The sequence below is a fragment of the Nycticebus coucang genome, chromosome 11 (assembly GCF_027406575.1).
Source record: "Nycticebus coucang isolate mNycCou1 chromosome 11, mNycCou1.pri, whole genome shotgun sequence".
Classification (NCBI taxonomy): domain Eukaryota; kingdom Metazoa; phylum Chordata; class Mammalia; order Primates; family Lorisidae; genus Nycticebus; species Nycticebus coucang.
Window position 1 is genome coordinate 88659476 of NC_069790.1, and position 27387 is coordinate 88686862.

The 27387-nt window shown below is 42.4% G+C and overlaps 1 protein-coding gene across 4 annotated transcripts in view; it reads left to right on the forward strand.

Moving 5' to 3' along the window:
- Positions 1-6640: 6640 nt before the first annotated feature.
- ST7 (suppression of tumorigenicity 7) overlaps positions 6641-27387 on the forward strand; it is a 313492-nt gene continuing 292745 nt past the window's right edge. For 2 of the 4 annotated variants that reach the window (XM_053608647.1, XM_053608652.1), the window contains exon 1: positions 6641-7000. In XM_053608647.1, the coding sequence (XP_053464622.1) occupies positions 6850-7000 (151 nt within the window). In that variant the 5' untranslated portion in view covers positions 6641-6849. The remainder of the gene's footprint in view (positions 7001-27387) is intronic. The other 2 variants (XM_053608648.1, XM_053608653.1) reach the window with 2 other exon arrangements.

The window sequence follows — 27387 nt, forward strand, 5'->3', positions numbered from 1 at the left end:
GTGGCTCAGTGAGTAGGGCGCCGGCCCCATATGCCGAGGGTGGTGGGTTCAAACCCAGCTCCGGCCAAACTGCAACAACAAAAAAATAGCCGGGTGTTGTGACGGGCGCCTGTAGTCCCAGCTGCTCGGGAGGCTGAGGCAAGAGAATCACATAAGCCCAAGAGTTGGAGGTTGCTGTGAACTGTGACGCCACGGCACTCTACCCGAGGGCAGTAAAGTGAGACTCTGTCTCTACAAAAAAAAAAAAAAAAAAAAAGGAATAAATGTTCTGTGTCAATAAAAACAAATTTGAGCTTACATCATGACCTTCGAATTTTTCTTAATTCTACTGATAAATCTGCTTTCTCAATTTTTTTTTCAGTGCAACAGATTGTTTTATTAATCTTTTAGGTGTTTTGGAGGTTTGTGTGCATGAACCTGAAATTTGAAGCAGCCCAAACCCACAAAATAACATGCTATGCACATGGAAGGTAAATAGATAGCATATTACTTTTATACTTGGCTTGGAATTATTTTATGTGATGGCTCTCACAACTACTGAGTATCTTTGAAATCTGGTAATTTTAGCAAAGGGATATCTAGATGTGGCTCTGGTTCCTGAAATCCTGGCCAGTCACAGACCAAAAATACACAGTTTTAGAAATAAAGTAACAAAATTGGGATAGTTGGTGATATTTTACATTTCATATGATAGATCTTTATTTTGCTTAAAAGTGCTATAATTTAAAAACTGTCAGATTTGAATATGAAACATTCTTAAAGTATAGAATTACATTTCCGGGCGGCGCCTGTGGCTCAAGGAGTAGGGTGCGGTCCCATATGCCAGAGGTGGCATGTTCAAACCCAGCCCCGGCCAATAACCAAAAAAAAAAAAGAAATTAGAATTACATTCCCACACTATTATGCAACTGAAAAACTAACCCACCTTAGAGTATCTTCCCAAGAGTAAAGGGATTGAGTACAGTTATAAAGAATGTATAGAGTAACTAAAGAAAGGTAATATTTTTATCTTTTGTGATTAGTTATCCTGAGAGGCAAAAGACCAGACAGAACTTTACAGGGCTCCTTAAATTAAAGTTCTGGTCTTTTTGTTGAACACATCTGATCTCTCTGCTCTCTTTCATATTTCTTTTATTACTCATTTTTTTTTTTTATCTGATTCATCTTTCTCTCGTCTCTTCTCCTGATTATATTTCAGCAGTGTTCACTTCTCTACTTTTTCCCAAGGGAATTTTATTTTTTCTTTTTCTGTGAAAATAAGGAACCAACTTTCATTGGCTCAGGCAGGCTTTTAGAGTGAAAACAGGATTAGCTTGTCTTCAGATTTTTTATACAAGGCTCTGATTATTTTATTTTGCATTCTTGCTATCAGAGTTATTTTGTATATCAACAAAGCTTATCTTATGAAAATAATGTTGACCTTTCAAACAAATCAGGGATTCTAAGGAATATGATTGTGTGTTGATATATTTACGAAAAGCTTTACATAGAAACTAAGAAATCTTGTGTTAGGAAAGGGAGACTGTAAGGTAAATGTGATAATGATTTATCAAACAATGTTTAAATGTGGTCATTCTGCAGCTTTCACTGTAAGATTAAGATGTATGTGTATATTGACTACAGAAATGCGTTCTTCATTATACCTACAGAATTATATCTTGGGAAAATTCTCCACAAGCCTTTTACTATTTAAACCACCTTTTCAGTGATACATGAATAGTTGAAATTTTATCTCTTCCATATTTTATGAGAGAGTACGTAGGCTTGAATATGTTATAAATGAAAATTTTTCTTCCAAATTTGTTTTTCTGCTCTTATTGGTTTTCTAAACCCAACAAGGTTAGATCTGTACTCATTCAGTTCTAGGTAAGTTACAAAATAAAGTTAACCAAGTATGTAGGATGTTATTCATGAACATTGGATATTGACCAATTCATAAACCCAGCCAGGGAACAAGGGTGGGATTTTTTGAACCAAAACCTGAAAGTCAGAAAAGTTATTTCTTGTGTTTACATCTCAGGAGAACTCTGAAAATTGTTTACAAAAATAGATTCCTAAATTTATAACAAAGTATAAAACTAAAGACTATGACAGCCAATATAAGAGTATAAACTACCAAACATTACTTATAAAACAAGAAACAAAAGAGAAATACTTTTAAAGAAATCTTAAAGTTGTTCTCTAATATAATGTTTTCATATATTTTATCAGACTAAGGTACACATTTTAAACAAACAGGTCAGCCAACTTAAGAGGAATTTAGAAGCGTATTGTTTTTGACATAATTCTCAGAAATTAATGGTCATTTAACTCCTATAATCCAATCCAAAGATGGTTACAATTTCTGAAACAAAGTTTCAAGGAAACTCACAATGTGGCAGAAGGCCAAATCTTAACTTTTTTGTTTGTTTGTTTTTTTGCAGTCTTTGGCCAGGGCTGGGTCCCACTACCTCCGGTGTATGGGGCCGGCGCCCCACCCCTTTGACCCACAGGCACTGCCCCAAATCTTAACTTTTACCCTTAAGTTACACTGCAGTGACAGTACTCTTTGTGTTTGTTTATAAAATGCAACATCTGTTTTTTCGAAGGAGGGATATTGTTCCTTTGTTTGAGACAGCGTTCTCACTCTATCTATCGCCCTGGGTAGAGTGCCCCTGGGTAGAGTGCCGTGGCTCACAGCAACCTCAAACTTCCTGGATCAAGCAATCCTCTTGCCTCAGCCTGCCGAGTAGCTGGGACTACAGGCACCTGCCACGACGCCCAGTCATTTTTTTCCCCCCTATTTTTAGTAGATACAGGGTCTCATTCTTGCACAGGCTGGTCTGGAACTCCAGAACTCAGGCAATCTGCCTCTGCCTCTCAGAGTGCTAGGGTTACAGGTGTGAGCCACCATGACCAGCCTGAAAAGTAAGATTTGGAATTTCTTTTGAGATAATTGATTTTTCACTCCTTTATGCAGCACTCAGCAATTATTTATTGACCATGTACCTTGTACCAAACACAATACTCTGTACTAGACTAAATTGTAGAGGAGTAAAATTAACAACAATAACAAATTACTTGACATTAAAGGCCTGAATTTGCTAGCAGAGAAGGAAGATATGGACCAGCATTTTTAGCATGAATCTCACTCAGTGTTCACAATGATCCTGTGTAGTAGGGGTATGTGTGAACCATTGCACAGATAAGGAAAATGCAGTTCAGGGAAACTCAATAATTTGCCAAATAGCACCCAGTTAGGGAAAGGCAAGATCAAGAGGAAAGCCCAGTGTTGTCCAGCTCTAAGCCTATGCTTTGATGACCCACTGTTAGCTTCCTGATGCTACATTTCTTAGGAATGAAACAGTGACCTCTGGGGTATAGGAAGAAGGTGGTGTCACAGAGGAGGTAATATTTCAAGGGCATCTCCAAATGAGCTGTTATCAGGCAGTTGTAGCAGTAAGAGAATGTTGGGCAGTGTAGCACAGAGAAGTATATTCCAGGCATGTTGTGTGGAGCAGGTCTAAATGTGTGGAAGAGGATGGATGGCACGTTTGCCAAAATGCAGGTGGGTAGAAGTGCCCTGCCAAAGGCCTGTGTACCATATGGATTTCATGCTTTGGGTAGACACTGGGATAGAAGTAGGATTGCAGTCAGGTGGTGCTTTAGAGAACTGGAAGCAGGGAGCAAATTATCAGATTTGTGCTTTAAAAGGTAACTCTGGCTGGAAGTGTGGAGGGTGGGTGAAGGGAGCCTGTAGAGGTGGGGGTGGTGAAACTGAAGGCAGGGAGCACACTGCCTTGTTCTCCAGGAATGGTGATCAGGCCACCAATAAAGTCTGTGACAGGGGAACAGAGGGAAGTGGCAGGTCCAAATATTGACGCTGTGTTGAATGTGGAGAGGAAAGGAAGTGTGTGAGATGAGGGATCTGGATAGAATGATGCTTAGATTGCTGAATCAGGGAGCTGGAAGGGTGGTGACCAGTCTTTGATGGAATTCCAGAAAGAGGAGTGGGGTAAGGAAGTAAAGCCTTCTGTTTCAGATGTGATGAGCTGGAGGTGACTGCAGGCCATTCCACTAGGAGATTATCAAGACGTGTTTAGAGACTGGGTGCGGTGGCTCACACCAGTAATCACAGCACTCAGGGAGGCTGAGGTGGGTGGACTGCTTGAGCTCAGGAGTTTGAAACCAGTCTAAGCAAGAGCTTTAAGACTGGAAAAAATGGCTGGGTGTCAGGATAGGGGCCCGTAGGCCCAGCTACTTGGAAGGCAGAGGAGAGAGGATTGCTTGAACCCGGGAGTTTGAAGTTGCTGTGAGCTACAATGATGTCAGTGCGTTCTATCCAAGGTAATATAGTGAGATTGGGTCTCAAAAAAAAAAAAAAAAGAAGTTGTTAGAAATATCTGATCTGGAATGTCATCATGTCATGAATGGTCCCATTCCAAAGCCATTTTTTACTTTGTATCTATACCTTGCCTGTCCTATCAGTCAGTAAGACCTGTCAATCCCATCTTCTTAATATTTCTTAAATTCCCACTTACATATGACTTTGGATCAGTCATTTGGATTGGTGTGTGCAATGCCAAATAATTGAACATAGCATTTCTGCAAGGCCCTTCAAGATCAGACTCAGGTCCATCTTTTCAGCTTTGTCTCTCTCCTCTGCACATCTAGCCATATTGAAGCAGCCATAGTGTGCAAGAGATCCTGCTCTCTCACTTCTGTTTTGAAACATAAAGACACGTCTCCAACCCCTACCCCATCGCTGGTTACATACCAGGGAGTGGCAATGACAATAATAAAGGGCTGACTCTTCCGGAGCATCTAGGGCATAATCAGAAAATTGTGGCTCAACTGAGTCACGCCCATGTCCATTCCTTGAAGTTCATTGACAGCAAAAATCTAGGGCCCTGAATATCCACTTAAATTAAGTTATAAATATTCTATTTCAGTAAATTACAGAGAATCTGGTGGGTTACCTAATCATCACATAAAATATGTGGTTCATATGCTCATGTTGTCTTATTCTACTGAAACTTGGGTGTGTCAATTTCTCTTATCCTGTTTCACTGCCATTGATTGTGTGGAAGAAACAGTAGTTGAGAGTGAAGCTACAATTAGTAAAAATGTAAGAACACTTCTTTAATTTATGCCATGGTAGGTCCTACACATAAAAAGTTAAAGAGCTTATTTTATTATGGAGGAAATTACAAGTAAAACCAATTTATAACAAAATACTCTGCCTTATGTTTGGAATTCTAAAAATATCTTAGTTGTAGATTGGAAAACCTGCAACATCCTCATTACCACCTAATACATTGAAAGTTAAATCATTTATGGATAGATATAGACTTGAAAATTTCATTTGATGAAACATTTTATAATAAGTTCATTTTATTCAGCACTGGAAAAAAAGTTTTATTTTTATTTTTTGAGATAAAGTCTCACTATCTCGTTCTCAGTAGAGTGCTGTAGCGTCACAGCTCACAGCAACCTCAAAATGTTGGGCTTCAGCGATTCTCTTGCCTCAGCCTCCCGAGCAGCTGGGACTACAGGCGCCCACTACAATGCCCAGCTATTTTTTGTTGCAGTTGTCATGTTTAGCAGGCCCAGGCTGGGTTCGAACCCGCCAGCCTCGGTGCATATGGCTGGCGCTGTCCTAACTGTGCTACGGGCGCCGAGTCTGGAAAAAAGGTTTTAAAGCTTACTTTTTGTTTAAATCGGCCAATTCAGAATAAGCCAAAATTATACCAAAGGATCGTTTATATTACAAACAGGCTAACAGTAGTCTGAATGTGATCGCCAAAAAATTGGAAGATCTAAGTATTCACGTTGTCAAGATTTCTTTGGAAAACCCGTGCTGCTTCAAAGGCGAGGGAACAAAGGTAAATAACACCTGCAACCCAAATCTCGCTTACTAGAGTGATTTATCTTCCAGCCTACCAACTGGTGACAGGAGCGCACCTCCTACCTCTTTCTAGCTGCCAAGGTTTATTCATTCCTCTGAGGCTGAATTCTCAAGGAACTGAGCCGAGTGTAGGGTTTAATAAAGACCTCTTTGGGCGGCGCCTGTGGCTCAGTGAGTAGGGCGCCGGCCCCATATGCCGAGGGTGGCGGGTTCAAACCCGGCCCCGGCCAAACTGCAACAACAACAACAACAACAAAAAATAGCCAGGCGTTGTGGCAGGCGCCTGTAGTCCCAGCTACTCGGGAGGCTGAGGCAAGAGAATCACGTAAGCCCAAGAGTTAGAGGTTGCGGTGAGCCGTGTGACGCCACGGCACTCTACCCGAGGGCGGTACAGTGAGACTCTGTCTCTAAAAAAAAAAAAATAAAATAAAGACCTCTTTAAGGGTTTGAAATCCATAACTGGAATTGGATTTTGGATCGACCTTAAGGTAACGACGCAACTGGCGTGTGCCTCAGTTTCTCCGTCTGTCTAGTGAGGGTCACTGTGGGGACCGTGTGAGATTACACGGAGTGTGAACCAACGCCCGGCGTGTGGCAAACGCTCAACATCCAGGAGTCACAATTACGTCGGGGGTTTCCTTCTGTGCCCACTTGGCCTGTCTTGCTAACTGGTAGCATAATAAATATAAATGGCATCAGGACGTGGGGGGACAGGGGCCACGTGATCGCACCGCCAAAGCCACTTGTAGGGGCCTTCCGAGAGTTAGCAACACGGCTGGAGGAGGAGAAGCCGGCACGCCCGCGGCCCGCGCGATTTCCCGCCGCGCCCGCGTCCCCGGCGGCGGGCGGGCTCCGGGGGCGCCCGGGCCGCGGCGGCGGCGGCGGCGCGAGCGGCGCCTCCGGGCCGGTGAATCATCCCGGCAGACACCGAGAGCCGCGGCAGCAGAGAGCAGCGCTGGAAAATGGCTGAAGCGGCCACGGGCTTTCTGGAGCAGCTCAAATCCTGCATAGTTTGGTCTTGGACGTATCTCTGGACCGTGTGGTTCTTCATCGTCCTCTTCCTGGTCTACATCCTGCGGGTGCCCTTGAAAATCAACGACAATTTGAGCACAGGTAAGGCCGGGCCAGCCGGGGCCCGCGGCGCCCGCGGCGCCCGCCCCTCCCCCGCCGCGGAAAGTTAGTGCAACTCGCGCGGGGCCGCGGCGGGCGGGGACGGGCGGCCGGGGCGCGCGCTCGGGGACGGTCGGGGACGCGCCGGACGCCCGCGGGCACCCGCCGGGGACGCGGCGCCTCAGGTGGCGCGGCCCGGCCGCGGGACGTGTGGGGGCGGCCGACGGCCTTCACGGCCGCGGAAGACGAGCCGCGTCGCGCACGCTCAGCGACCCTGCGGCCCCATCGGGCGGCCGCAGCCCTCCGCCGGGGTGTGTCGCTGGAGAGGAGGACGACGGGTGTCGGCGGCGCGGGAGTTCCCAGGGACGCCCCTCGCTGTCTGCGCTTGAACTCCGAGGGCTCTTCCCACTCAGCCCGAGTCGGGTGTCCCCCACTCTCGGCCGTGGCTGCTGGCCGTCCGAAGTGCGGTTGGGGGGCGCCGCTCCTCGCCCGGGGACAGGGACCGGCCGCGGGCCGCTGCCTGCGGTGCCTGCCGGGTGGAGACGCCCCCAGGGGCGCCGGGGCCGACCGGGAGGCGCCCTCCATGGGCTCGGAGTGGCGTCCCACCGGGACTGGGGATGTCGCTCCGATCGCGACAAGGAGAGGGATTCCCCAAGGAGTACATGGATGACGTGTCAGGTTACCAGACGGAAGGTCGAAGGGATGAAAGGAGAGATGGGAGATCTGGAATTTCTGATGGTCTCGTTGAAGTTTTAAATGATCTCTACCGGTCTCCCTCTCCCTCCCCTCTGGAAGCTCCATAGCTGTATAAGGGAACCCCGCGTGTCTCCTGTCCATGGTCGGTGGTGAGTGCAGGAGGTGATTAGAGCAGGATCTTAAACTTGCAGCTGGCCAACCGAATCGTTAAAAACAACCATAGAGGAAACAACAGTAACACTCATGAAACAATTCAGAAACAGTATATTTTAAAGGAAGGGTTACAGTGCTTGACGTCGGGAAATAGTCGTGGGACTCAAGGTAGAGTCTTTTAATTTCACAGCACTCTGGGAAATCCTTACAGCCGCGAATATGTGTGTGTATACACATACACACGCACACAAAATCTCCTGTTTGATTTGCATACTCTGGGAGTCCAGGTCTGGAAATGCATTTTCCTGTGGTGTTAACTGCACTAAAACAAGTTATAAAACACTTGAGATAGTGTACGCATTTTGTTAGGAACTTGTGGCTTTCAAATGCTAAACGTCACCATCTTGATTACTTTAACTTGAACTTATGTAGATATCTACATTTGTTTCCTGACAGCCTTTGGGATAGTATCCCTGGGAGGCAGATAGGATCCTGTGACTAGGTTTTGCTCAGCCCTGTGTATTCAGTCATCCCACAGGGCTTTCTGGCTTTTTGGCTTACTGGATGGCTGCCTGTCACAATATTGTCTTTTTTGCTTTCAGCATATGTGTCCCAAAAGTCCTATACTTTTAATAATTTTTTTGAGTACATATTGTAAGGCAATCACGTATTTATTGGGAAGTGATTGTCTTTGTTTTGTGCTGCTGTGACAGAATATCACAGACTGGGTAATTTTTGAAGAACAGAGATTTTTTTTCTTACAGTACTGGAGTTGGGGAAGTCCAAGATCAAAGGGCAGGCATCTGGAAAGGGCCTTATTTCTATGTCTTACCCTGTTGGAAGGTGCAAGGGTGAGAGACTGTGAGAAGAGGGGGCCTGAACTCACCTTTGTAATAAACACCCTCCCTCAATAATGAAATTAATCCTAATTAGCCCATAAAGCTCCCATCTCCCAATGTTTCTGCATTTGGGATTAAGTTTCCAGCACTAGAATTTTAAGGGACACTTCAAGGTACAGCAGTGGGTTTAATTTTTTCCCCCAAAAGTTCATTATAGGGCAGGCATTCACATTTAAATAAATGTGACTGCTTCTCATTAATACACATTATAAATTTTAATTTGAGAATACATGTTTGTATACCACATTTTCTTAAAGTAGGTAAAATAATCATTGGAGTATGTATGTCCCCCCCGCCCACCCCCACCCCGTGCACACAAGTGCCACCTATCAGTGCTTTGTACAGAACAAGAAAGAAGCAAATACAGGGAAAGTGTGTAGTTTTTAATGAAGGACATTTTTAGGTCTTCTCCCAGCAACTTTAAATCTAGCATTTCTCACAGATAACTTTTGTCAGTTTGTGAAGGGGCATTTCTCATTTGGGCTTCCAAGTAAGTGAAAGAGAAAATATGAAGAGGAATGGGCCAGTGGGGGTGTACCTCAGAGCCTGGACTATTTTCTTGGTAATGCTGGACTTCTGTTTTCAATGTGGTTTTATGTTCCTTTTAGTTATAAAGGAAGGTAAAAGGAGAAGCATTCAGAGAACACTCACCTCTCTTCTGTTTCTACGAGAGTGGGGGTGAGGAGGACTTAGGCATCACTTTTGAGATGTGAAATTATGGCAGCAACCCTTCCCCCCACCCCAGAAGAGTTTAGGTTTTTCAAAAAGCAGTGGCAGACATTGGAGGCCCTTTTTTTCCCTTTTAAGTAACTATGAGAACTTATAGTAGGAAAACTGCCAAAAGATTGTTGTCAACTTAATTCTCTTCTTTCCTTGCCAATTCCCCTCTCATTTGGGAAACAGTTTCTATTCTTAAGTTATTCACAGGGAAGGTTCAGGGAGAAAGAACTTGCTAACTAGTCCCCCTAGGAGAGGAGGTACGAGCCCGCCTCCTGTGGTTGAACTTACCCTTGTTGGGAGATATAAATGGGTTTTGATGGGATTCATTTTGCTATTCTTACACTCTGTGGTGCTCACTCTTTCTGTGATGGACACGGTTATGTACAGGGAGAGGCCATTGAGTCTAGAGCTGCTTTTAGGGACCTGCTGATGGCATAGCCCTCTCTCTCTGGGAGGCTGAGTGCACCATCACAGTGAGGCATTCAGGAGCCAGGGCTTCCATGACACCTGCCTAGCTCTGTACCTGGTGGGAGGGGCAGAATCTGGTAAAAACGTTCCAGAGTTGCTCTTGGGTACCTACTTGGCATATTCTTCTCGATGTCTTGATTACTTGTGGTAATTTTAGTATTTTTAACCTCATTTGATCATATATTTTGTGGCAAATGAGCTTAACTTGTTTTTTAAAACAATTTTTTGAATGTAACTATGCGTAAGTCATCATAACAGGTGCAATGATAGGGGATGTACATCAAATTCACGGTAAATAGTTTACAACATGGTGCAATTTCCCGTAATGCAAAATGGTGGAGGGCAGGGCTCTGAGAGCTTCCTTTGACTGAGCACCAGAAGGTGAGGAGAATTCCACATTTAGAGACACAAAGGGGTGGACCTCCCAAACAAAAGTACAAAGATGTGAAAGTGCAGGTCAGATTCAGAGAACTGTGAATCATTTGGAATTTAATTTAAAACAATAAAAAGAAAAGGACTTTTAATCACCAGCCATACCTGTTTTAGCTCTTAAATCACCTGTATTGTTCCATGTGAAAATACATTTTAAGATTCTTTTCAAGGTGTACTGTAGTTTCATTGTGCTACTTCCCTGCTCTCACCAGGGCAGTTTGCTTGATTTTCATCTCAGTGAGCCAGGGCCATGTGAGGAGGGGACACAGTTCAAAGAATTCTGTTAAACTACACTTTTCTTTTTTTAAATTTCAGATAAATCTGAGGGCACCAATGTTTAGGTTACATTGTTTTCATTTATAAGGTCAAGTTCAAGTTGCAGTTGAGCCCTTCACCAAGAGGGGTGGCGTGCTGAACACCCTGGCATTGTGCAGGTTAGGTGAGATCCTGCCAATCACCCTCCCTCTTCTCTTCCCCTCCTCTCTCTTCCTTTTTGCTGGACTATACTTGTATTCTTTCATGAAGGGTACACAGAGAAAATTTCACATAGGCAACAAAATCTTTGAAAATTTTAGAAAAGAAAGGGGAGAAAACATAATAGGAATAGCACATGGTGGTTAGCTTTGCTAGTTAATTATTATTATTATTATTATTATATATTTTTGTAGAGACAGAGTCTCACTTTATGGCCCTCGGTAGAGTGCCGTGGCATCACACAGCTCACAGCAACCTCCAACTCCTGGGCTTAAGCGATTCTCTTGCCTCAGCCTCCCGAGTAGCTGGGACTACAGGCGCCCGCCACAACGCCCGGCTATTTTTTGGTCGCAGTTTGGCTGGGGCCGGGTTTGAACCCGCCACTCTCGGTATATGGGGCCGACGCCTTACCGACTGAGCCACAGGCGCCGTCCATTATTATTTTTAAAGAGATAGTGTCTCACTATGTTGCTCAGGCTGGACTCAAGCTTCTAGGGTCCAAGTGGTCTTCCTGCCTCAGCCTCCTGAGTAACTAGGACTACAGGTGCATCCCCCCCACACCCCCCGCACTTGGCTCCTGATAATTGATTTTTGGTGCTCTGACCTTGATTTTCAATAGGTGAGTGTTAAGATGGTTTTATGATATACAGAAAATAGAATGAACTTCTAATAAATTTTAAAAATGCCCTAAATCGTATTACTTATCAGTTTTCAGGTGAATTAATGTCATAAAACAATGCTTTAACAGAAAGGCAGAAAAATAATTGTAGATCGGAGGAGTCCTGCAGGGTACTCTTCAGGAAAAACAATGGAATAGACACGAGTCTAACAAATGGAGCATTGTAACTTACTTTATACGGGCATATTATACTTGTTCCAGGAAAATCCCAGAACGGTTTAGAAAACCTGCCCTCCAAACTGAGGTGGTGCAGAGAGACCATAACAACCCAGACCAACCATCTTGGCAAGATTGAGACATTTGTTAGAGATTACTTACACAGGGCTCTCGTTTCCAGCCAGATAGGAATCCTCTGGGCACTCACTCCTGGGTAGAGGTGGCAAGAGTTCTTCAGAGTAAGATCTGCCCTGCTTGCCTGGATGTGGGGCCTTAAGTTTCTTCCTGGCAAGTAAGGCAGAGCTGTTTCTGAATCATTGTGGGTTTACCTACAATACAGGTTAAGCATGCCCAGTGCTTTTCATTAGGCAGGGTCTTTGGTGTTGCAGTGAACTAAAGGTTACTAATGCCACTAAGGCAAATCAGTTCAAACTGGTCTTAGACTTATAGCCATCTACACAATAGGAGCTACTTAAGAATACCCTTTGTGTTTTGTATCTCTTCCAGCTTTTTTGTTTTGCTCTGTGTCTCTAAATTCAAAAGAAACCTGCATGAGTTCTGTTAAACATTAAAAACCAGTATTGAGGAACTTGTATTTCCCGCTCAGCACTTTGGTGTTGATGGCACTTTCTCATCTACTCTGTGTTCTAAGGTTTTTGATGCTGAATTAAAACACCTCGAATGATGTAAAACAGCAGTTCTCAACCTAGGAGTCCTGACCACTTTTTAACAATGAAAATACATTGCGACATTAGGAAGGTTGAGAACCACTGATGTAAAACTTGCATATTTGACATTTTTGCACTAAGTGGCTTAAATTATCTTCTAATTCTTTTTCAATTTTCTGAAAAGAAAATTTTTAAATATCTTTGAAACCCTATTTTATTCCTTTTGGAAAACAAATGCAAATGGGCGGTGCCTGTGGCTCAAGGAGTAGGGCGCTGGTCCCATATACCAGAGATGACTGGTTCAAACCCAGCCCTGGCCAAAAATTGCAAAAAAAAAAAAATGCAAACAAAAATAAGCTAATAACCTGACATAGGCTTAAATTATTTATATAATAAAACTTTTTCGTGTTAATTTAGGTGATAAATACTGATATAAAATTTTTTTTTTTTTTTGTGGTTTTTTTGGCTGGGCTGGGTTTGAACCCACCACCTCCGGCATATGGGACTGGCACCCTACTCCTTGAGCCACAGGCGCCACCTATAAAACTCTTATATTGGTGAACTGAGTGATAACTTCAGCTGCAGCTCAGTCTTGGTTTTTTCATGTTGAAAATGATTGCCCTACCTTTACTTAACACTCTGGATTTCACCTTTAGAGGGTCTGGTTAGAGGGTCTAGTTCACATAGATCAGTGGTTCTCATCCTGTGGGTTGTAACCCCTTTGGAGGTCAAATGACCCTTTCACAGAGGTAACCTAAAACCATAACATACACCCAGTACAAATACAGGTGTATGAAAACAATTTTATGGTTGGGGGTCACCACAACATGGGGAACTGTATTAAAGAGTTGCGGCATTAGGAAGGTTGAGAACCACTGACATAGATCTTTTGTCCCTGCTGCACCTGGTGTCTAAAATGTTCTCCCTCATCTGTGAATCCTACCCATCCCTCAAGGACCAGCTAGCATGCTATCTTCAGATCCCTTCCACTGAGGAAATACAGCCAGGCCTTGGAGACACTGGATTTGCTTCCAGATCTATACAATATAGGGAATACTGCAATAAAGGAAGTCACAATTTTTTGGTTTCCTGTATTTGTCATATGCTATGATTTATTAAATTGTGCAGTAACATTATGTGTAATGAAAAAACTGTACATACCTTAGTTAAAAATACTTTTTTGCTAAAAATTGGTAATGATCATCTGAGCCTAGAGGGATTTGCAATCTTTTTTGCTGGTGGAGGGTTTTGTCCTGATGGTGATGGCTGCTGACTGATTAGGGTGATGATTCCTGAATGTTGTGGGGGGCTGTCGACATTTTTCCAAATAATACAACAGTGAAGTTTCCCACATTGATTGGCTTTTCCTTTCACAAAAGATTTCTCTCTAGCATGTGATGCTGTAGAACTTCTTTCAAAATTGAAGTCAATCCTCTTAAACCTTAGTTTATCAGCTAAGTTTATGTAGTAGTCTGAATTCTTTGTTGTCATGTCAACAATGGTGATGGCATCTTCACCAGAAGTAGATTTCTTTTTTATTTATTTATTTATTTATTGTTAAATCATAGCTGTGTACATTAATGCGATCATGGGGCACCATACACTGGTTTTATAGACCGTTTGACACATTTTCTTTTTCTTTTTTTTTTTTTTTAGAGACAGAGTTTCACTTTATTGCCCTCAGTAGAGTGCCATGGCTCACACAGCTTACAGCAACCTCCAACTCCTGGGCTTAAGCGATTCTCTTGCCTCAGCCTCCCGAGCAGCTGGGACTACAGGCGCCCGCCACAACGCCCGGCTATTTTTTGGTTGCAGTTTAGCTGGGGCTGGTTTTGAACCCGCCACCCTCGGTATATGGGGCCGGTGCTCTACCGACTGAGCCACAGGCGCCGCCCCCTTTGACACATTTTCATCACACTGGTTAACATAGCCTTCCTGGCATTTTCTTAGCTATTGTGTTAAGACATTTATATTCTACATTTACTAAGTTTCACATGTACCCTTGTAAGATGCACCATAGGTGTAATCCCACCAATCACCCTCCCTCTGCCCATTTTCCCCCCTCCCTCCCCTTCCCCCCTATTCTTAGGTTATAACTGGGTTATAGCTTTCATGTGAAAACCCTAAATTAGTTTCATAGTAGGGGTGAGTACATTGGATACTTTTTCTAACATTCTTGAGATACTTTACTAAGAAGAATATGTTCCAGCTCCATCCATGTAAACATGAAAGAGGTGAAGTCTCCATCTTTCTTTAAGGCTGCATAATATTCCATGGTGTACATTTACCACAATTTATTAATCCATTCGTGGATCGATGGGCACTTGGGCTTTTTCCATGACTTAGCAATTATGAATTGGGCTGCAATAAACATTCTGGTACAAATATCTTTGTTATAATGTGATTTTTGGTCTTCTAGGTATATACCTAGTAGAGGAATTATAGGATTGAATTGCAGATCTATTTTTAGATCTCTAAGTGTTCTCCAAACATCTTTCTAAAAGGAATATATTAATTTGCATTCCCACCAGCAGTGTAGAAGTGTTCCCTTTCCTCCACATCCACGCCAACATCTCTGGTCTTGGGATTTTGTGATATGGGCTAATCTTACTGGAGTTAGATGATATCTCAAAGTAGTTTTGGTTTGCATTTCTCTGATGATTAAAGACGATGAGCATTTTTTCATATGTCTGTAGGCCGTGTGCCTGTCTTCTTCAGAGAAGTTTCTCTTCAAGTTCCTTGCCCAGCCTGAGATGGGATCACTTGTTCTTTTCTTGCTTATACGTTTGAGTTCTCTGTGGATTCTGGTTACTAAACCTTTGTTGGAGACATAACCTGCTAATATCTTCTCCCATTCTGAGGACTGTTTGCTTGCTTTACTTACTGTGTTCTTGGCTGTAGAAGAACTAAAAAGCTTTTTAGTTTGATCAGGTCCCAGTAGTGTATTTTTGAAGCTGCTTCACCCAGAAGTCGATTTCATCTCATGAAACCACTTTGTTTGCTAATCCGTAAGAAGCAACTCATCTGCCGCCAGGCAGGGTGGCTCACACCTGCAATTGTAGCACTCTGGGAGGCCAAGGCGGGCAGGTTGCCTGAGCTCAGGAATTCCAGACCAGCCTGAGCAAGAAAGAGTGAGACCCCATCTCTAAAAACAAACAAACAAACAAACAAACAAACCCAACTACTTGGGAGGCTGAGGCAAGAGGATCACTTAAGCCCAGGAGTTTGAGGTTGCTGTGGGCTGTGATGCCACAGCACTCTACCCAGGGCAACAAAGTGAGACTGTCTTAAAAAAACAAAACAAAACACCAAAAAGCAAAAAAATAGAGAAAGAAAAAAAACAACTCCTTATCTGTTCAGATTTTTTCGTGACTAGTTACTATAATTTATTCACTCCTTAGGCCTCCATATCTAATTCTAATTCTTTTGCTGTTTCTACCACATCTTTGGTTATTGCCTCCACTGAAGTCTGGAAGCCCTCAATGTTATCCATGAGGGTTAGTATCAACTTCTTCCAAACTCTATGTTGATATTTTGACTTCTTCCCCATGAATCATGAATGTCCTCAGTGGCAACCACCTAGAATGGCAAATTCTTTCCAAAAGGGTTTTAGTTCACTTCACCCAGAGCCATTAGAGGAACTGCTATTTAGTAGCTATAGCCTTATGAAATGTATTTCTTAAATAATAAGACCTGAAAGTCAAAATTACACCTTGGTCCATGGCTGCAGAATGGATGTTGTGTTATCAGGCATGAAAAAAACATGAATCTCCTTGTTCATCTTCATCAGAGCTCTTGGGGGACCCAGTTTATTGTCAAGCAGTGATATCTTGAAAGGAATCTTTTTCTGAGTAATAGGTCTCCACAGTGGATTTAAAATATTCAGTAAAGTGTGCTATAGTCAGACATCATCCAGCCTTGGTTGTTCCATTTCTAGAGCACAGGCAAACTAGATTTAGCATAGTTCTTAAGTGCCTTAAGGTTTTTAGAATGGTCAGTGAGACCTGGCTTCACTTAAAGTCACCAGTTGCTCTAGCGCCTAAAAAAAGATTATCATTTGAAGTTTTGACTTCTGCTTTCTAGCTATGAAAGTCCTCCATGGCATCTTCTTCCAATAGAAGGCTATTTTATCTACACTGAAATCTGTTGTTTCATCAGTGATCTTGGCTAGATCTTATGGGTAACAGAGTAACTTACTGCTGCTTCTATAGCAGCACTTGTTGCCTTATCTCACACTTTTTTCTTACGGAGATAACTTCTTTCCTTAAACCTCATAAACTGATCTGTGCTAGTTTCAAACTTTTCCTTTGCAGCTTCCTTACCTCTCTCAGCCTTCACAAAATTGAAGAGAGTTAGGGCCTGGCTCTGGATTAGGTTATTTTTTTTTTAAGTGACTTTCATTTATTTATTTATTTATTTTAATTAATTTTTTTTTTTTGGCGGGGGCTGGGTTTGAACCCACCACCTACGGCATATGGGACCAGCGCCCTACTCCTTGAGCCACAGGCACCGCCCCATGGATTAGGTTTTGTCTTAAGAGAATGTTGTGGCTGGTTTGATCTTCTATCCAGACCACGAAAACTGTCTCTGTATCAAGAATAAGATTGTTTCCACGTTCTTATTGTGTGTCCACTGGAGTAGCACTTTTACTTTCCTTTGAGAACTTTTCCTTTGCATTCACAGCCTGTCTAACTTGCGCTAACGGCCAAGCTTTCGGCCAATCTCTAGGCTTTCAACATGCTCTCTTCACTAAGCTTAATTATTTCTGTCTTTTTTTTTTTTTCCCCTAGCTTTTGATTTGAAGTGAGAGATATGCGACTCTTCTTCCCTTGAGCACTTAGAGGCCTTTATAGTGTTATTCACTGGTTTAATTTGAACATTGTTGTATCTCTGGGAATCGGAGGCCTGAAGAGAGGGAGAGATTGAGGAATGGCCAGTCAGTGGAGCAGTCAGAACACACACAACATTTGTCAATTAATCCTTTGTGGAGACTCAGGAGATGTGCCCACAGGTATCTTTTGCACTAAACTAACATCTTGTATTGAATGCCTAAAGATGGCCTTCACACTTAGAGAACATTTTGATTGAACCCCTATAGGTGTTGTTCAGAGTCAGAAGGTTAAGTTAGCTGTCTTATATGGGTGTGGCCAAAATAATTACGACAGTAACATCAAAGATCACTGATCACCATAACAGGTACAATAATAATTGTAAAGTTTGAAATAGGCTGGGCACAGTGGCTCACACCTGTAATCCTAGCACTCTAGGAGGCGGAGGCAGGTGGATTGCTTGAGCTTCGTGAGTTCAAGACCAGCCTGAGCAAGAGTGAGATGGTCTCTACTAAAAAGAATAGAAAAACTGGGTGACACCTGTGGCTCAAGGAATAGGACACTGGCCCCATATACCTGGGGTGGTGGGTTCAAACCTGGCCCCAGCCAAAACTGCAAAAAAAAAAGAAAAACTCAGGCAAGAGGATTTCTTGAGCCCAAGAGCTTGAGGTTGCTGTGAGCTACGATGACACCATGGCACTCTACCCAGGGCAACAGAGGATGATTCTATCTCAAAGACAAAAAAAAAAAAAAAGAGAGAGAACGTTTGAAATATTATGAGAATTACCAAAATGTCACACAGAGACATAGAGTGAGCACTTGCTGTTGGAAAAATGGTAGTGAGAGATTTACTTGATGCAAGGTTGCTGCAAACCTTCAATTTGCAAAAAGTGCAATGTCTGCCCAGGCAATAAAGTGAGGTACGTCTGAATTTCCTCCAGCTCTCACGGCGCGTTATATGAGAAGCATGTTTTACGGTATATATGTGTAATTCACGTGGTCGGTGTTGGGTGGATGTGGCTCCCTGTATACTTCATCACTTCCTCTAGACTGTAGTTTTTCATCTTCCTGTGTCATTCCTTGCACGCAGTAGGGCTTTATTATTCACTAGATAAATAAATCTCCAAGGTATTGTGACTTAGTGAGCTAGGATTAGAACAATGGAATTGATAAAACAAATTAGCAGGTATGTGACCCATGTAAGTTTCAGCTTTTAGATTGATACGAGGGTTCAAATATTTAGGTTATAGGCTGTCACAAAACCTTAAATTCTGTGATGGGTCACACGCATCTAATGCATGGCGGTCCAGTTTATGAATACATAAAGGACAATTTCTTGTTTATCTTCAGCTTTGATGTATCATAGGCACCATACTTATTTTTGGAGGTGTTTCTCTCAATCGTTAATGCAATAATCTGAATGATGCCCTTTTTGGTCTATCACTTTTCATCTAAGAACATGGCTTTGCCTGCATAAAGGTTCCTTCTACCTCTAGGGTCCTGTGTCTTGGGGTGAATTTCATTGAATGCAGACTGTAGCACCAAGAACATACATGGACTTAATGAGTATGTATGATTTTTACAGTTTGGACTCTAATTCTTTGTGAACACAACTTCAAATGTGGCTTCCTTTGGTGGATTTCCATTGGTCCTAAAGTAAAATCTAAGTATATTAACCTGGCTTACAAAGGCTGATGATCTGGCCTTTTCCTGCCCCTCAAATCTGAACTTTCTGTAATCACTACCCTCTAGACATGCCGGGACTCTTTCCTATTCTTAAACATGCCTAGCTTCTTCTTGCCTATGGCCATTACCCTAGTGGTTCCCTTCACCAGGAATGCTTTTCCACTTGATTTTTGAATAGTAATCTTGCCATTCACATGCCTGCTTAAATTTACCTCTTTTTTTTTTTTTTTTTTTTTTGTAGAGCCAGAGTCTCACTGTACCGCCCTCGGGTAGAGTGCCGTGATGTCACACGGCTCACAGCAACCTCTAACTCTTGGGCTTACGCGATTCTCTTGCCTCAGCCTCCTGAGCAGCTGGGACTACAGGCTCCTGCCACAACGCCCGGCTATTTTTTTGTTGCAGTTTGGCCGGGGCTGGGTTTGAACCCGCCACCTTCGGCATATGGGGCCGGCGCCCTACTCACTGAGCCACAGGCGCCACCCAAATTTACCTCTTTTAAGAGGCTTTCCCTGATGCTCCAATTTAAAATGACCATCTAGTCACTATAATCTCACTAGATTTGAATACTGTGTGTAGCACTTAGCACTGTTTAATGTAATTCTTTTTTACATATTGATTTATTTAATTGTTTCCCATGTGACTAAAAACTCCAGGGGGGGGGCTCATTTGTCTTGTCTTAATTGTCTTATTGTGTATCCCCCAGATCTTGAACAGTGAGTATCTTGGCCTAACATGTGCTCAGCATGTGTTTGTTGGATGAATAAGAAACTATGTCAGTTGGTTGTGGGGACTCAGCGGAAACACTGTCCTTTAGGAAATGATTTCGGAGCTACCGTGTAATTATTTCTTATGAGGCTGAGAACTGTCTCCACTAACTCTACTTTATAATGATTACCCTGAAATGTTTATACATATCTAAAATATTAATACATTTTAATTCATTCTTTAGGGATAGAATTAAGGAATGCTATCCTTCTTGTCTATATTATAAAGTAAATTTAATATAAGGAATATTAAGAGTCAAAAATAGATCACTTTCGGAGCGAAATTATATGCTATAGCCTGGTACTTCAAACATTAGGAAGTACAGAGTTAAGTACCTTATATTACCTGTCAAGATGGGGCTCAAGTTATAGCCCCAGGGAAAAAATTGTTGTCTGTGGGGAAGGACAGAGTAGTAGAAGAAATACTTGGTTGGGAGATTTTTCAGAAAAATATTGTCAGGCATAATGAAGCAACACACAGAAATGTAACTTGAAGTGATTAGAAATATCATAGCACAATTTCAAATTCAATACTTCCTTATTTCCCCCTGTAACTATAGAAATCAGTTCTAAGGTTATATAGAAGTCAGAATGAAAATACAATAGAATCTCTTGAAGTTGGCCACCCAAGGGACTGTAACAAACTTATCAACATATTGAGGTGGTCATTATAAGGAACAAGGCCTCCTCTACTGATATGTACATGTGGTGTATGTCTGACTTACGAAAATTAGGTCAACTTAAGTAGGGAAGTTGTCAGCTATGGAGGTTCTGCTATACTTTCAGCTTTAGAGAAACTTGTTTTTTTTAGTTTTATCTTTTTTTTTGTTTTTTTTTTTATTTTCTTTCTTTTTTCTTTTTTTTAATTAAATCATAGCTGTGTACATTGATATGATCATGGGGCATCATTTGCTAGCTTCACAGACCGTTTACCAAGTTTCACATAATACCCTTGTAAGATGCACCGCTGGTGTAATCCCACCAATCCCCTTCCCTCTACCCACCTCCCCCATCCCTCCCCTCCCTTTCCCCCTTCCCCTCCCTCTCCCCCTTCCCCCTATTCTTAGGTTGTAACTGGGTTATAGCTTTCATGTGAAAACCCTAAATTAGTCTCATAGTAGGGCTGAGTACATTGGGTACTTTCTCTTCCATTCTTGAGATACTTTACTAAGAGAATATGTTCCAGCTCCATCCATGTAAACATGAAAGCGGTAAAGTCTCCATCTTTCTTTAAGGCTGCATAATATTCCATGGTGTACATATACCACAATTTATTAATCCATTCGTGGATCGATGGGCACCTGGGCTTCTTCCATGACTTAGCAATTATGAATTGGGCTGCAATAAACATTCTGGTACAAATATCTTTGTTATGATGTGATTTTTGGTCTTCTGGGTATATGCCCAGTAGAGGAATTACAGGATTGAATGGCAGATCTATTTTTAGATCTCTAAGTGTTCTCCATATCTCTTTCCAAAAGGAATGTATTAATTTGCATTCCCACCAGCAGTGCAAAAGTGTTCCCTTTTCTCCACATCCGCGCCAACATCTCTGGTCTTGGGATTTTGTGATATAGGCTAGTCTCATTGGAGTTAGATGGTATCTCAAAGTAGTTTTGATTTTCATTTCTCTGATGATTAAAGATGATGAGCATTTTTTCATATGTCTGAAGGCTGTGTGCCTGTCTTCTTCAGAGAAGTTTCTCTTCAAATCCCTTGCCCAGCCTGCAATGGGATCCCTTGTTCTATTCTTGCTAATGCGTTTTGAGTTCTCTGTGGATTCTGGTTATTAAACCTTTGTTGGAGACATAACCTGCAAATATCTTCTCCCATTCTGAGGGCTGTTTGCTTGCTTTACTTACTGTGTTCTTGGCTGTGCAGAAGCTTTTTAGTTTGATGAAGTCCCAGTAGTGTATTTTTGAAGCTGCTTCAATTGCCTGGGGTGTCCTCCTCATAAAATACTCGCCCATCCCTATCTCTTCAAGGGTTTTCCCTGCACTCTCCTCTAGTATTTTTATAGTTTCATGTCTTAAGTTTAAATCTTTGATCCAGTGAGAGTCTATCTTAGTTAATGGTGAAAGGTGTGGGTCCACTTTCAGTCTTTTACAGGTTGCCAGCCAGTTCACCCAGCACCATTTGTTAAATAGGGAATCTTTTCCCCACTGAATGTTTTTAATTGGCTTGTCAAAGATTAAATGATGGTAAGTAGCTGGATTCATCTCTTGATTCTCTGTTCTATTCCAGACATCTACCTCTCTGTTTTTGTGCCAATACCATGCTGTTTTGATCACTATTGATTTGTAGTATAGTCTGAGGTCTGGTAGCGTAATTCCTCCTGCTTCGTTTTTATTTCTGAGTAATATCTTGGCTATTCGAGGTTTTTTCTGATTCCGTATAAAACGAGGTATTGTTTTTTCCACATCTTTAAAGTATGACAGTGGAGCTTTAATAGTGATTGCATTGAAATTATATATTGCTTTGGGTAGTATAGACATTTTAACTATGTTGATTCTTCCCAGCCATGAGCATGGTATGTTTTTCCATTTGTTAATATTTTCAGCTATTTCTTTTCTTAGAGTTTCATAGTTCTCTTTATAGAGATCTTTCACGTCCTTTGTTAGATAAATTCCCAAATATTTCATCTTCTTTGGCACTACTGTGAATGGGATAGAGTCCTTAACTGTTTTTTCAACTTGACTGTTGTTGGTATATATAAAGGCTACCGATTTATGAATGTTGATTTTGTAACCTGAGACGCTGCTGTATTCCTTGATCATTTCTAAGAGTTTTATGGTAGAGTCCCTAGTGTTTTCCAGATATACTATCATATCATTCGCGAAGAGTGAAAGTTTGATCTCTTCTGACCCTATATGGATACCCTTGATCGCCTTTTCTTCCCTAATTGCAGTGGCTAAAACTTCCATTACAATGTTGAAAAGCAATGGAGACAATGGGCAGCCTTGTCTGGTTCCTGATCTAAGTGGAAATGATTCCAATTTAACTCCATTCAATATGATATTGGCTGTGGGTTTGCTGTAGATGGTCTCTATCAGTTTAAGAATTGTCCCTTCTATACCAATTTTCTTAAGTGTTCTTCTGATCATGAAGGGATGCTGGATATTATCAAAAGCTTTTTCTGCATCAATTGAGAGAATCATATGGTCTTTGTTTTTTAATTTGTTTATGTGCTGGATTACATTTATAGATTTACGTATATTGAACCAGCCTTGAGATCCTGGGATAAAACTGACTTGGTCGTGATGTATAATTTGTTTGATGTGTTGCTGGAGTCTGTTTGTTAGGATCTTGTTGAATATTTTTGCATCTATATTCATTAGTGATATCGGTCTATAATTTTCTTTTCTTGTTGGGTCTTTCCCTGGTTTGGGGATCAGGGTGATGTTTGCTTCATAGAACGTGTTGGGTAGTCTTCCTTCTTTTTCTACCTTTTGGAACAGGTTGAGTAATATAGGTACTAATTCCTCTTTAAAGGTTTGGTAGAATTCAGACGTGAAACCATCTGGTGCCGGGCTTTTCTTTTTAGGGAGGTTTTGTATGGTTGATGCTATTTCCAAACTTGATATGGGCCTATTCAACATTTCCACTTGATTCTGGCTAAGTCTTGGAAGGTGACATGCTTCCAAGTATTGGTCAATTTCCTTCAGATTTTCAAATTTCTGAGAATAAAGTTTCTTGTAATATTCATTAAGGATTTTTTGGATTTCTGAGGAGTCTGTTGTTATTTCGTCTTTGTTGTTTCTGATTGATGAGATTAGAGATTTTACTCTTTTTTTCCTGATTAGGTTGGCCAAAGGTTTATCTATTTTATTGACCTTTTCGAAAAACCAGCTTTTTGATTTATTGATCTATTGTATTATTCTTTTGTTTTCAATTTCATTTAATTCTGCTCTAATTTTGGTTATTTCTTTTCTTCTACTGGGTTTGGGGTTGGAATATTCTTCCTTTTCCAGTTGCTTGAGATGTCCCATTAAGTTGTTAACTTCCTCTCTTTCTGTTCTCTTGAGGAAGGCTTGCAGTGCTATAAATTTCCCTCTTAGAACTGCCTTTGCGGTGTCCCAGAGGTTCTGATAGTTCGTGTCTTCATTGTTGTTTTGTTCCAAAAAATTGGCGATTTTTTTCTTAATCTCATCTCTAACCCAGCTATCAATCAGCATAAGGTTATTTAACTTCCATGTTTTTGTATGAGTATGCAGATTCTTGTTGTTACTCAGCTCAAGTTTTATTCCATGGTGGTCCGAGAAGATGCATGGAATAATTTCTATTCCTTTAAATTTACTGAGGTTAGACTTGTGACCTAAGATGTGATCGATTTTGGAGTAAGTTCCATGGGCTGATGAGAAGTATGTGTATTCAGTTTTGTTGGGATGAAATGTTCTGTAGATGTCTGCTAAATCCAAATGTTGGATGGTTAGGTTTAAATCTAAGATTTCTTTGCTCAGCTTCTTGTTGGAGGATCGATCCAACACTGTCAAAGGAGTGTTGAAATCTCCGACTATTGTGGAGCTGGAGGAAATCAAGTTGCTCATGTCTGTTAGAGTTTCTCTTATAAATTGAGGTGCATTCTGGTTGGGTGCATAGATATTAATAATTGAGATCTCATCATAGTGAGTATTACCCTTAACAAATATGAAGTGACCAATCTTGTCCTTCCTTACTTTTGTTGGTTTAAAGCCTATTGTATCTGCAAATAAAATTGCAACACCTGCTTTTTTCTGATTACCATTTGCCTGAAATATGGACGACCATCCTTTCACCCTGAGTCTGTGTATGTCTTTTAGGTTAAGATGTGACTCTTGTATGCAACAGATATATGGGCTGAGTTTTTGTATCCAGTCAGCTGACCTATGCCACTTTAGAGGACAGTTTAAGCTGTTCACATTAATGGAGAATATTGATAAGTCTGGTGAAGTTTTGAGTATTGAGTTTTTCAAAAGTCCAGTGGCCATTTTTAATCCTTTCGCCAGTGTGGAAATTGGAGTTTGATCTGAAGTTTCTGAGTGAGTTTACTTTTGTGGTATAGGATTGGGTTGGTCATTATGGAGGATAGGTCTGAGAATATCCTGAAGAGCTGGTTTGGTTATGGCAAATTTCTTCAACATATGAATGTCATTAAAGTATTTAATTTCTCCATCATAAATGAAACTCAGTTTAGCTGGATACAAGATCCTGGGTTGAAAGTTATTTTGCTTTAGGAGATTAAAAGTCAGTGACCACCCTCTTCTGGCTTGAAAATTTTCAGCAGAGAGATCTGCATTCATTCCAATATTCTTCCCTTTGAAGGTAATGGTTTTCTTTCTCCTGGCAGCTTTGAGGATTTTCTCCTTCATATTAACTTTAGTGAAGTTAATTATGACATGCCTTGGGGATGTCTTATTGGGGTTGAGTCGTGCTGGGTTTCTGAAGCTGTCCGCTATCTGAATTTCAGAATCTCTAGGCATGTCTGGAAAATTCTCTTTCATAATTTCATGCAGAAGGGCCTCTGTGCCCAGCGAGGCCACTTCATCTGTTTCTGGAACTCCTATGATTCGGATATTCGCCTTCTTCAAATTATCCCAGAGCTCTCTGAGAGAGTAATCCGTTTTTGCTCTCCATTTCTCTTCCTCTTTGAGAGTTTGGGAGCGTTCAAAGGCTTTATCTTCGATGTCAGAAATCCTTTCTTCTACTTGCTCTATTCTGTTACTGAGGGATTCTACTGTATTTTTCATATCTTTGAGGGCCTCAAATTCTTGCTTCAGTGTGTCTAAGTCTTTGGTGGTTTTGTCTTTAAATTCGTTAAATTCTTGAGACAACTTTTGAATTTCTCCTCAAATTCCTAATTCTACTTTGTTAATCTTGTCTGCAATCCAAATTCTGAATTCGATTTCTGACATCTCAGCCAGTTGTTTATGAATGGGATCTTCAATTGCATCTGCCATATCTTTTCTTGTGGGGGTTGATCTATTCTGGTTATTCATGTTACCAGAGTTTTTCCGCTGATTCTGCCCCATGGTTGTTTTACTCCCTCTGATTTTTTCCCCTGGGGCTTTGTCGAGGGCCCGTACAGTGTTGTGGCCTGAGAAACTGGGGCCCTGTCTGGTGTGGTGGGGCTAAATGGTTCTGCCTTGTTTTCAGCTGGTTTCTGTTCCACCCTAGTGAAACAGATACTTTGGATTGAAGTCTCAGCTGTGGAGAAATATCAGCAATTAAGTCACCCAGCCCCCCATGGGCAAACAATTGTTAAAGAAAAATCAAACCTTCCTACCACCATGCACCTAGGGCACCACCTGATTTGTCCTCAGGTGATTGGTTCAGTTCAGAAATGTCCAAATCAATTGTCTCAGTCTGCACCTGTCTCGGCTGAGAGAGTTTAAGAGGTCTCTGGGAACTGGATCACAGGGGTCTGGTGACTACTCTGGTGTGGCTTGCTCCAGTGCTGCGTGGAGTCAGGAGAAGCCACCCAGCCTATAAATCAGTCTGGGAAGGTTGCTGCCTCCTTCCCCACCTTGCACCAACCACTTCACACCCAGTCACTGATAGCCCTGCAGTTGGCTGACCCAGTTGCCTGTAGCGAATCGGTACTCCAGGAGTTTGTACCTGCCTGAATCACAAGGAAGTCTGCCACGCTGCTGCGTTCTGCCTCTCTTCAGCAGGAGGAGGTGAGGCCTGACAACCTCGGGCACTAGATGAAGGTTGAGGGGTTTTCACTCAGGTCCAGTCTCGCCCCTGATTAATGTTACTGACAGAACAGAACAGAACAGAACAACTCTGCGTTTCCCCTGCAGAAGAGAAGCTGAATTGAATTCCAAATCAGCTTGTCTTTGCTCTTGTATTGTCTATAGGCTGACAATCCCCTGAGAGCCAGGTGCATCTTAGGTTTAGTAAAGCGGACCTCCGGTCAGCCCCGCCCTGGGAGTTTCCCTGGTTTGCAAGTTGGAGTTGCCTCAGGCAAACTCAGAGTCTGGTTGCCCAGGGAGATGGGGGTGTGGCTTCAGAATATACTGTAGTGAGCCGTATTGCTAGCAAAAGAGGGCTGCTGCCTTATGGCTCAGGCAACCGTTGCTCCAGTGTAGCTCCCCTCCGGCCAACTGTCCTCTCTCCGCTCCCGTATCCCAGAGTCTGCACCGACCGGCTGCAGCCCAGCACTGTCTACACCCCTCGAGCAATTGCCCAAGAGTCTGGACCCCTGGGGGACAGGCCTCCAGACCTTGGAGCAAGAGCAGAGGGGAGCACAGGGAGCGCTGGAAGCCTGGGGAGCGCTGGAAGCCTGGGGTTGTGGGCAGAGAACACACACAGCTTTACACAGTTTTATGCCTGGCCGTATTGTCACCAAAAGACGGCTGTCGCACTGTGCCTCAGGGAACTGCCACTCCGGTGCAGTCCCCTCTCCGCTGACCGACCGGGACTGGCCTCCAGACCCCAGTGTGAGCGAAGGGGAGCACTGGGAGCTCAGAATTCCAGGTAGAGACTATATACAGTTTATACAGTTTTATGCCTGGCAGGAGGACACCGTGGCACCCTAGTAGGGGAGGTAGGTCCAGTTTTTAGAGGGTCTCTCCTGTGGAGTGTAGTGGGAGGACCTTTGAACTCTGCCCGGTTGTTTGTGGGGCACTCTGAGCCGTTGTCATGGGGGAGGGGACTCCTGTCCGCTTGGCGATGGATTTTGTACCTTTTGTTTGTATCCTTGTGGTTGCAGCTTGTCTCAGAGGGGTTGACGTGCGTTCTACAGCCTTCTCTCTTAGTGCAGCTCAGATCCACCAGGTTACTTG